This window comes from Culex pipiens, chromosome 2, assembly GCF_016801865.2.
Source record: "Culex pipiens pallens isolate TS chromosome 2, TS_CPP_V2, whole genome shotgun sequence".
Taxonomy (NCBI): domain Eukaryota; kingdom Metazoa; phylum Arthropoda; class Insecta; order Diptera; family Culicidae; genus Culex; species Culex pipiens.
In genome coordinates, this window is record NC_068938.1 from 111,304,301 (window position 1) to 111,316,878 (window position 12,578).

The following is a 12,578-nucleotide window of genomic DNA, read 5'->3' on the forward strand; positions in this document are numbered from 1 at the left end:
AAAGGTGCCTTAATATTTATTTGAAATTCCAATTATTTAACTTAAATTAGATCAAATATTATAAAATAAGATATGTAACAATCAAAACTCTCATGATATAAGAAAAAAAAAAACAAAAAAGTAAATAGTTCAAGCTAATTGTGGGATATAAAAACTCAATTTGACCAACCACGAACTGAAAATTCAACACTCACCGTCACTTTATCGCTCATTCCTTTCAGTCTTTGGATAAATTCTGTCGTTGATCGCGCCTTCTCCGAAAGCTGCTGCAGGTTATGTGATAGTTCAGTCTGTAAATGAAAAAAGAGGAAGAGAGAAAAAAAAAACACCAAAATTAGTTTCAAGTTATCAAGCTCATTGGATAATTTCCAGCACGTGACCCTCAACTGTGTGACCACATTGTTGACACAAATATGGAAATAGAGAAGAAAAAAAAATGCTCACACAAGTGGGCTAATATTGATTGGCGAAAAGACAAAAATGTCAAGGGTAGCACACAATTGCAAGTAGCTCCGAGTCGTGCCCGCTCAGCTATGATTTATGATCCCTCTCGCTTCCAAGTGTCACGGAACGTGGAACTCCCAATGGCAACCAGGCTCAGGCTCAGGCCAGAAGAAGTTCATTAATGGCCCATACGCTCCGCCAAACGAGCCGTGGAATTTGAGTATGTAGTACTATGTGAGATTGGTGGTGTATGGACGATGGATGCATTTATGTGCAATTGACCATGCATCAGTGAACGGCGACGTCATGCCGCCGTGGAGTCCCCAATCAGCCGAAACCCATCCGATGGCCGATGGCAATGGATCGAGAGGACGGTCCTGGAGTTCAAGGGCGCCAAACGACGACGTCGACGACCAGCGTTGTCATACGAACCCTCTATGCATGATTTGAATTTAATTTTTTGATGAATTGCCGTCGTGTGGACCGTGTGGCACGGTGAACGAATGACAAAGTGGATACGAATTGACAATATGTGTCTGGCATATCGGATTTTCGGGACCTTGATTTAGAGAGGCAAACAAGGGTTAGTGATTTTTCGGTAGAATTGCATGGAATGTTAATTTATTGCACTATTTATCGTCTTTCATCTAGATTTAAAATTATTTTATATTTAATTCTACATAGTTGAAACAAAATTACGTTTACGATAAGTCAACCATTATTTATTTTTTGAAAATGATATGACAGATTTATTCCAGCACGGGGAACAGAAAAACCTGTTTTTTCTTTCAACCAAACTTAAAGGACTTCATCGAATTTTAAAATTTCAATCGAAATAATTATTTTATTAACTGTTTGTCGGTTCCAAATCCTCATTCCATGAATTAACCCTAATCATACAACAACACACTCCACAAACAACAAATGATGTGTTACACATCGCGTGAATTGGCCAGCACGTGCAATGATGGGACAACTTACAAGCCAACACTATGACCGCGCCCCTTTGCCCCTTCTAATGTTGACGACGAGGTCATAAATCCCGCCACGATTAAGCTGCGGGCGTTGCTGTCGGGATGGGTCGGGATGGCTGGCTGGCAGTGGCCACTTATCGCGCCGTCAGCTGCTGGCCCGCGCCAATGTCTATGATATCCGGTAATTTAGAGTAATTGCCTGGGCCCGGGGCGATTTATCGGCGCGAAAGTGCAAATAAATTCTTCCTGACTGATTTACGATGCAATTGATCTACATTTTATAACAGTTTGGGGTGGCACGTGGTTGCAACTGGGGCGTCAATAATGGGTGCAGTTTGGGGTCCCCCCCCTCCTCCCACATCTGCACCAAAAAAGGCATCACGTAACGCGTTTCCTGTTGGCCAAAATTTGCCGCAGTTTATTAATTTAATTTAGGGCTGGCGCAAAATGGCCGGTTCATATTAACGACCCCAAGCCGAGATTATCTAAATTTATGGAAAATATTGGTGGGGAGGAAGCTCCGATAACGTGACAGCACGAAGCTCCACCAACCAAGCGCCACCACAGATATGGAATCCATAATATAGGTCAACCGGAAACGACTATCTTGATAGCAGCAGTCGGAACTGGGCGGAATGTTGGAATGAAGATATTCCCAACTCCCGAACCGTTTTTGTTGCCTTTTTTTCAATATGAAGATACTGCTTGATTTCCGTTTCTTGTTTTTGGGAAATTAAATCAAGGATGCCATGACATTGTAACCACTGTCTTGTTTCTATTGGAGCAGATACAATGTTGCAAAAATCTACTTTGATAAAACGAGACTTGTTACGCACGAAAAGCAATCCTGAGATGGGTTTAGATACTGGAAGTTTTTCTGTCCTTCGGCTCTGGTCGAGGTTCACCGAGTTGGATAAATACGACGAGTGATGAAAAATTCAAGTTTTGCAAGGAGTTCCATACAAGTTTGTTTTTGCAATCCGAAAAACACCCTTTGAACAGAATTGTTTTTTTTTTTTTTTTATTTTATAATTTATATTTATTCAAATTTCTTTTCCATGTACATTCATTCAGTTAAAATATTATTGAGTGTCCAATCACAAACGATGACTTTTCACCTCAATTTTAAATACTAGCAACTTTCATTTATTCATGAAATATTGTAGCTTTCGCTATTCAGTGATTTCAAATGTAGGAGGTCCTACATGTACAAAAGGGAAAAGGGATACCTTAAAACTATCTTATAAACTATATAAAGAGCGGATCAATGCAGCTGAAGACTGCAATGATTTTTGTCGAAATGCATCAATTATCTTATTGGACATAACATCCAAAGTGTCAACTTCGGCTAATTGATGAAGTTCACTGGTGCTGAACCAGGGAGGAAGTTTCAGAATCATTTTCAGAATTTTGTTCTGAATCCTCTGAAGTTTTTTCTTCCTGGTTAAGCAACAGCTTGTCCAGATCGGCACAGCATAAAGCATGGCAGGTCTGAAAATTTGTTTATAAATTAACAGTTTATTCTTGAGACAAAGTCTAGAATTCCTGTTTATAAGTGGATACAAACATTTAATATATTTGTTACATTCAACCTGGATACTTTCAATGTGATCCTTGTAAGTAAGGTTTTTGTCAAAACCAAGTCCAAGATATTTCACTTGATCCTCCCACTTTAAATTTACCTCATTCATCTTTATAATGTGATGACTTTTTGGTTTAAGAAAATCAGCCCTTGGTTTGTGAGGGAAAATAATAAGTTGAGTTTTTGCAGCATTTGGAGTAATTTTCCATTCTTTCAAATAAGAATTGAAAATATTCAAGCTTTTTTGTAATCTTCTTGTGATGACACGAAGGCTTCTGCCTTTGGCGGAGATGCTTGTGTCATCAGCAAAAAGTGATTTCTGACATCCTGGGGGCAAATCAGGCAAGTCAGAAGTAAAAATATTGTATAAAATTGGACCCAAAATGCTTCCTTGAGGGACGCCAGCACGTACAGGTAGTTGATCAGATTTGCTATTCTGATAACATACCTGCAGAGTACGATCCGTCAAATAATTTTGAATAATTTTCACGATATAAATCGGAAAATTAAACCTTTTCAATTTCGCAATCAAACCTTTATGCCAAACACTGTCAAATGCTTTTTCTATGTCTAGAAGAGCAGCGCCAGTAGAATAGCCCTCAGATTTGTTGCTTCGAATTAAATTTGAAACTCTCAACAACTGATGAGTAGTTGAATGCCCAAGGCGAAATCCAAACTGCTCATCAGCGAAAATTGAATTTTCATTAATGTGCGTCATCATTCTATTAAGAATTATTCTTTCGAATAATTTACTAATAGATGAAAGCAAACTAATGGGCCGATAGCTTGAGGCTTCAGCAGGATTTTTATCCGGTTTCAAAATCGGAATTACTTTGGCATTTTTCCAACTACTGGGAAAATATGCCAAATCAAAACATTTGTTGAAAATTTTGACCAAGCAACTTAAAGTTACTTCTGGTAATTTTTTAATTAAAATGTAAAAAATGCCATCCTCACCAGGGGCTTTCATATTTTTAAATTTTTTGATAATAGATTTTATTTCATTCAGATCCGTATTAAAAACTTCATCTGATGAAAATTCTTGTTCAACAATATTCTGAAATTCTATTGAAATTTGATTTTCAATAGGACTCAAAACATTCAAGTTGAAATTATGAGCACTCTCAAACTGCTGAGCAAGTTTTTGAGCTTTTTCCCCATTAGTTAATAGAATATTATCACCATCTTTTAAAGAAGGGATGGGTTTTTGAGGTTTCTTAAGAACCTTTGAAAGTTTCCAAAAAGGTTTGGAATAAGGTTTAATTTGTTCGACATCTCTTGCGAACTTTTCATTTCGCAGGAGAGTGAATCTGTGGTCAATAACCTTTTGCAAATCTTTTTGAATTCGCTTCAGTGCAGGATCACGAGAACGTTGATACTGTCTTCGGCGAACATTTTTTAGACGAATCAAAAGCTGAAGATCGTCATCAATAATGGGAGAATCAAATTTGACTTGGACTTTAGGAATAGCAATATTCCTAGCATCCAAAATTGCATTAGTTAAAGATTCCAAGGCTGAATCAATATCAGCTTTGGTTTCTAAAACGAAATCATGATTCAAATTATTCTCAATATGATGCTGATACCTGTCCCAATTAGCTTTGTGGTAATTAAACACAGAACTATTGGGTCTGGTAACTGCTTCATGAGAAAGTGAAAAAGTTACTGGAAGATGATCAGAATCAAAATCAGCATGAGTCACTAAAGGACCACAATACTGACTTTGATTTGTCAACACCAAATCAATTGTTGATGGATTTCTAACAGAAGAAAAGCAAGTTGGCCCATTCGGGTATAAAACCGAATAAAGACCAGAAGTGCAATCTCTGAATAGAATTTTACCATTGGAATTTACTTTTGAATTATTCCAAGATTGGTGTTTGGCATTAAAATCACCGATGATCAAAAATCGAGATCTATGCCGAGTAAGTTTATTCAAATCCCCTTTGAAATAATTTTTATTTTCCCCAGTGCATTGGAATGGCAAATATGCAGCTGCAATCATAATTTTCCCAAAAGAAGTTTCAAGTTCAATGCCCAAACTTTCAATAACTTTTAACTTAAAGTCACGTAACGTGCTATAAGTCATACTACGGTGGATAACTATTGCAACTCCACCGCCATTTCGATTCATTCGGTTATTAGTTATAACTTTATAATCTGGATCACTTTTCAAATAAGTGCCAGTTTTTAAAAATGTTTCGGTTATAACAGCAACATGCACGTTATGAACTCGTAAAAAGTTGAAAAATTCATTTTCTTTCGCTTTTAAAGAGCGAGCATTAAAATTCATAATATTGATGGAATTACTTAGATCCATGATTAAACTTCAGGGTAAGAACAACATCATTCGCAAATTTTAATCCAATCTGGATAGCTTCCATCATGGATGTAGCATTACTCATTGTTTGAATCAAACCAAACAGTGAGTTTTGCAAAAAAGACATTTTTTCAAACGTAACATCGCCGAGATCAGAAGATCCCAAAGCGTTGCCAGCAGAAACATTTTCAAATGAAATTTGAGGTACCTGGCCAATTTCAGGAAGAATTGCAGAGGATTTGAAATTTTTTGATGTACCTGAAACAGCGGCAGCATAGGAAATGCCGTTGCCTGTTTCAATGGTAGAAGTATTTTTTCTAGCTCTCTCATTAGAGGGAGATAGCAAAAACGTTTGATTTAAAGTTTCAGGTACAACCTGACTTTGAGAAAATTTCGGTTTGGATTTCGGCTGATGCTTAGCGCGAGAATCCAAAACCTTTTTTCTGATGGGGCAATCCCAGAAATTTGATTTGTGATTTCCACCACAATTTGCACATTTAAATTGGGTGACTTCTTTCACGGGACAATTGTCCTTGTCGTGAGAAGAATCCCCGCATACCATGCATTTTGGAACCATGGCGCAATGATCAGTACCGTGACCGAATGCCTGGCAACGCCGGCACTGGGTCAGATTCTGGCCATTACCGCCATGTTTCTTAAAATGCTCCCACTTTACCCGTACATGGAACAAAAACTGAACTTTGTCCAAAAGTTTCAAATTGTTGATTTCATTTCTGTTGAAATGAATCAGATAAAATTGTGAAGTCAAACCAAAGCGAGAAATATTCCCGTTTGTTTTTTTCTTCATTGGTATTACTTGGGATGGGGCAAAGCCAAGCAACACCTTAAGTTCGTTTTTGATCTCATCCACCGACAAGTCGTTGGAGAGACCTTTCAAGACCGCCTTGAATGGCCGAGCATTCTTGGTCTCATACGTGTAGAAATTGTGTTTGTGGTTTTTCAAATAACCAACAAAAGTTTGGTGATCTTGTAAAGATTCCGTCAACAAGCGACATTCTCCTCTTCGACCAAGCTGGAACGAAACCTTCAAATTGCAAGTTTCCTTGCAATTCTTCAGTTGCGTTCGAAAGCTGGCCAAATCGGAGACGGAAGTCACTACAATTGGCGGAGCCTTTACTCGTTTCTCGACGGCAGAAGGCTCAGTACGAGGAGAAGGTTCCTTGTCATCAGTTTCGGATAAAACACCAAAACTGTTTGTCAATGGAATTGGAGGATTGACCTCACATTCAGAATCAGAATCAGACCTCAGAAGAGGCTGTTTTCTTTTTCTGTTTCCGTTAGCCGGTTTAGCGTTCAAACGCTTCACCGACGTAACGACCAAATCTTCAGAAGATTTGCGTTTACCTTTGTTTTGACGCATTTTGCAAGCAAAGTTCTCTTAAAAAGATGGCTTCGTTTGTAAAATACAACAAAATTTCAGGTGGGGTTAGTCTTGAAAAGACTGTTTAGGATTTTGGAAAATAACTCAGGTAGTCTTTAAAAAGACTGTGAATTTTGTTTTGAAATAACTCTGAGCTTAGGTAGTAAAAAATACCGCAGCTCTAGTGTCCGTTCACCACGAAGGTTCGCAAGACACTGATTTGAACAGAATTGTAGGACAATGAATCGTTTGATTAAAAACAAATGTTGAAAAGTATAACTTTTCCTAACAACTGCTGAAAAATTCAACTTCAATTCAGTGCTGAAAAGTAAAACTTTTCAGCATTTGTTTTGAAAAGGGTTACTATTCGATTTTGTGATTTTTGATACAGAAAAGTAGGCTGTTTTGTCGTTCAAGAATGACAGGAAAAGGAAAGAATTTCACGACGGAATTGCAAAAAATATTTTATTTCTTTTATTTTGCATTAATAAGCGTTGTACATACAATGTACTCTGAATTATTAACAATCGATTTTATATTTTTTTCTATGAAAAGGGACAAAAACTTGAAATAGATTTACAAGGGCCTTATGTTACTATGAAACCATATGGGTAATTCTCTACCAACTCACACGAAATCGGGAAAAGTTGCCGCAATCCCTCTTCGATTTGCGTGAAATTTTGTCTTAAGAGGTAACTTTTGCCCCTGATTATGAATCTCATGTCTATTTTATGATATATCGTGACGGAGGGGCGGTACGACCCCTTCCATTTTTGCACATGCGGAAAAGGACATGTTTTTCAATAATTTCCATCTCATCACCTTTTCAAGAGATGGGGCAACTGCTGTGTGAATTGACGGAGAATTACCCATTAAGCATAAAAGCTAAGCTAACAAGCTGCAAATTTCAAGTTTTCACGGAAACTATCAAATGAATTCATCAAAATTTGCAAGTGTTTCACGGGACTAAAAAAATTAAAATATTCCAGAGAAGAGAACTTGATTTGAATCGTATTTCTTTTTTAATTCTACCTTTAAAATGAAATGGTAGTCAAATTGTCATTACGTAAAATTTCTTTAGCATGTTAACCGCTTTCATCCGTTTTCAAAAAGAACAACAAAAAATGACGAAAAAACTTTTCACCGAACAGTACATGGAAATTCAACTAATTTCAAAATGATTTTATAGGCACGATCCCATTCGTGTTTATAGTGACAAAAATGCTGGAGTTGGTTGCATTACTATTTTTACTAACCATTTCAAAGTACCTTTTTGGAAAAATGTAGTTTTTGTCCCATAAATCGCTCCGCTAGGAGACGGTGATTTGCAGAGTAGATTTCACCATGTGATGATATTATTGTCTAAGCTCAAGTTGCCTAGGAATCGATAATTGGGAATAGAACCAATTCCACCTGAACCAGATTTTCACCACCATGACAGCCGTCCATTGTCGGCCGCTCTTATCTCAACCGCGCACCAGGGACAAGGAAAAGGATTTGGAAGACTGGAAGTGTTGTTGCTCCACTTTTTTAAGGGGACAAGGGAAAATCTCCACTGTGTCTCCAAGTAAGTTTCGCTTGGAGTGGAATGTTGTTTTTGTCTCTGAAAGTAAGAAAAAAAACTTAATACCAAATGATAAGCAGTTTTATTTTTTCCGGAGCTAAAAGTATCAAATAATGCATAATACAATTTTAGAGTTACGTGCTTCTGTGAAAAAAAAATTTTTTTTAATAAATCCCGGAGTGCTACGGATATTTCAAATCTGTGGTTGCAAAACAATTGTTTACACTCGCTTGTACACATTTTTGCCCTCCTCACCTCAATGAGGAAAGGCTTTAAAATCACTCAAAAAATGAACTTCTTTATTTGACCTCCTAGACCCACCTTCACGTATACCTATCGACTCAGAATCAAATTCTGGACAAATGTCTGTGCGTGTGTCTGGATGTGAGTCCGTGCACCGAAAAATATGCACTCGATTTTCTCCGGACTGGCTGAACCGATTTGGACCGTTTTGGTCTCATTCGATCCGTCTTGAGGTCCCACAAGACCCTAGTTAATATTATGAAGTTTAGAAAAGTACTTCAAAAGTTATGCTAAAAAAACGATTTTAGCTAAATTTCGGAAGATTGTAAAAAGGGTGGTTTTTGTAAGAAAACCGGTCATGCTATATATTATTAGAAAGGCATTTAAAAGACCTTTCCAACGCGTTAAAAAGATTGAAGATCTGACAACCGCATCAAAAGTTATGAGCACTTAAGTGTTGTTTATAGACTTTTTTGAGGCCGGATCTCAGATAATTTGATAAAAAATAAGTGTTATTTATACACTTTTTTGAAGATGTGTAGCGTCTTTACTTTATGAATGTGAGGAAGGCAGCACCGAAAGGTGGATTAAGTAACGTTTTTAATGCAAATTTATATTTTTAGCATACATATTTTGTGACTCCCTATTATTCTGGAAAATTTTATGGGGGGGACAGATACATAAAATAAAATTTAAATTGGCCTAACAGAAGTCTTACAATTCTCATTTTGAGATCATTGATGATTCCAAAACTAAAATATGTTCTTTTTTATTTTGATTTGAATTATTTTTTGCTTCAATTTGGTATTCATAGCACTCATTTCTTATTAAATTTTGTAACAATTCTTTTTTTTTTATTTTTTTTTGTATTTCTTTCACATATTAGAGTTCAATTCAACTGTAGAATTCACTTATGAATGCTATTGCTATAAACAATAAATATTAAACTATTGAAAGTTATTCGAGTGCTCCACACAATGCCGTCCACAATCACTTTCATTCATCGATAACATCCCTCGCACTGTGCGCACACGTAATGAGAAATTAAATCTTTCCGCAATACTAATTGTCACCCCCATTGTTTTCACCGTTTGTTAATTTCCCTAATGGGGTGTGACTGCCATCGTCATCAACCACTAATAAAATTAAATCAGAATGCAAACGAACCAAAACCATACAATTTAACTTCTGAATATGTGTCTGGGTATGGAGACTGAACATATCATTAAATTATGCACATCATAAAGCATACGACAGTGCCGGTGGTGGTGGCTCCCACTTGTACTGATTATTAGGAAAGAGTGAGTGAAAAACTCACATTGGTAAATCACGCGACAATCACTGTGGTGAGATAAACAACAATCACGTGTGATTCCCCACCAGCGATAAGAGAGTTCATTGAATGAACATTGTCCCTCTTTTTTCTGTATTGATTTGTGGTTGGAATAATTTGGAAATCCAATTCAGCGGTAGCAGTGTCGATGATTGCGACACTTTCGGTAGAGATAGCTGTTGAAACTTGTGTTGTGTTCGCATTATGAAAGCCATGGTCGTTGAATTATTATAATAATGGGTCATATCAGAACGAGAACCAAATTCGATTATGGTACGATTGTAACAAGCGAGGTGCGGCCACCCACAATCGTTGCCTGGATGGGTTGTTGATTCGAGGCCTCGTGTTCCGTGTTTCATCCTGGGTTGGATGTCGGTGGAGTAAGTTGATCTTTGTTGGATTCAATGGCACACAGAACAAGATTTACAGTATGTCAAAAAAGTATTTACACCCCTTGGGCACTATGCACATTTTGTGATGAAACATGTAAAAAAATTAAAGTATGACAAGAACCTAGTACTACGTTTTGTTCAGAAACTCATGCCAAACATTTTGCTACAAAAAGCTCATGAAAAGATGATTTCTATAAAAAGTTATATAACAAATACTATTACGAAAATAAAAATGGTGCAAAAAAAGTTTGAACACCTTTCGAAAAATTAACATAAATAATGTTATTTGTTGACAAATCACCATAAATCCAGTCTCCCAATTCCAAATAGGCATCCTTGACTGATTAAAAGAAGAATTTGGATTGAATATAAAGTTTACTTACTACTTAGTATAAAAGTTTATATAACTCTGGAAATTCTATATAAAACTTATCTAAACTTGATTTTGCAAACTTTCAATTCAACTAAATGTCAATATATTACCATAGAATTGCTAAATAAACATTTTGGAGAGGGTATAACATCGTTTAGGGGGTATTTGTATCGATAGAATAGATTTTTCGTTGGAATTTCGTACCAACCCGGAATTACGTCGTAGGAAAATCCGCCGGCATCCGAACCGGTCCACGATTCACAAGTCAACCTATGTGGAATCGAAAAGGGCATAAAATTTCCGATCTTTTGATACCCATACATCCAGGTTTTCTATAAAACCCACGTTTTTAAATACCTGGGCAAAAAGTAAGTTTGATCCACGAGAACAAAAATTACGAAATTCCATACATTTTTGGAAGGTTGCTCAAACGAAACCATAACAACGTTTTTGCTTAGGTATTTAAAAACGTGGGTTTTATAGAAAACCTGGATGTATGGGTATCAAAAGATCGGAAATTTTATGCCCTTTCTGATGCCACATAGGTTGACTTGTGAATTGTGGACCGGTTCAGATGCCGGCGGATTTTCCGACGACGTAATTCCGGGTTTGTACGAAATTCCAACGAAAAATCTATTCTGTCGATACAAATACCCCCAAAACGATGTTATACCCACTCCAAAATGTTTATTTAGCAAGTCTATGGTAATATATTGACATTTATTTGAATTAAAAGTTTGCAAAATTAAGTTTAGATAAGTTTTATATAGAATTTCCAGAGTTATATAAACTTTTATACTAAGTAGTTAGTAAACTTTATATTCAATCCAAATTATTTTTTTAATCAGTCAAGGATGCCAATTTGGAGTTGGGAGACAGGATTTATGGTGATTTGTCAACAAATAACATTATTTTTGTTAATTTTTCGAAAGGTGTACAAACTTTTTTTGCACCTTTTTTATTTTCGTAATAGTATTTGTTATATAACTTTTTATAGAAATCATCTTTTCATGAGCTTTTTGTAGCAAAACGTTTGGCATGAGTTTCTGAACAAAACGTAGTACTAGGTTCCTGTCAAACTTTAAATTTTTTACATGTTTCATCACAAAATGTGCATAGTGCCCAAGGGGTGTAAATACTTTTTTGACATACTGTACATGATAAATACAAGTATCATGATAATATATCGTCGTGCTCGTACATCTTGCTACTTTTGCGGCTTAGTTGTCATTTATTAAAAATAAAATCAATCGCCCATGGTTTTTTAGAGAACTTCCCGATGATTTATCCTCGATGAAATATTCGGATTACGAAGATTGATGTACCAATGCCTCTGTACTCTCTCAAATCGAAGAGCAAATCCTATATCTGTCTCTAGTAAGAAAAGCAAAACGTGAAAAAATATCAGCTTGACGAGGACATTCTTATTGCAAAAAAAAAGTAATAATCATCAAAGTAAAATTTCAATGAAATATGTTCACGTATTTCTTCAACTCAAATGATCCAAACGGCCCCAAAAATGCCAAAGAATTCTTCACCAAACTCATTAGAACCAATATAGCATCGTAAACCTGGTCGCCGGTACGGAATCTGGTACAAACCCGTGTAATAATAACGATCATTGTCGGCCAAGAATAAATTGCTTTCGTGATTCGCGGCTGACCAACAAAAGTGGGGGCGCCTCCTCCCCCGATCGTGGGTGGGTGGCTGACCCAACAACAACAACAGCAACAACAAAAGAGAACTTCCACCCTTTCTACCGAATCGTTCCGTGTGCTTTTGTCGTGAACAAGTGTATAAGGGTGTATGTGCCACATTTGGGTCAGCTGTAATTAATGGGAGAACCTTCCTTTTTATTGCGGTGCTTGTGAAACTCGTGAAATCTGCCCAAATTGCTCTCCTGTTCGAATTAGTCATCCAAATATTCACCGTGACCGGTCACGGCTGATTTGGCTGGCTGGTCGGCTGCCAT

General features: G+C 36.7%; 1 protein-coding gene across 1 annotated transcript in view; it reads right to left on the reverse strand.

The window, feature by feature from the left end:
- LOC120428156 (E3 ubiquitin-protein ligase TRIM9) overlaps window positions 1-12,578 on the reverse strand; it is a 74,495-nt gene extending 61,917 nt beyond the window's left edge. The window contains exons 1-2 of the mRNA XM_039593140.2: window positions 12,536-12,578; window positions 195-439 (exon numbers count right to left, since the gene is read on the reverse strand). Of these exons, the coding sequence (XP_039449074.2) occupies window positions 195-439; window positions 12,536-12,578 (288 nt within the window). The remainder of the gene's footprint in view (window positions 1-194; window positions 440-12,535) is intronic.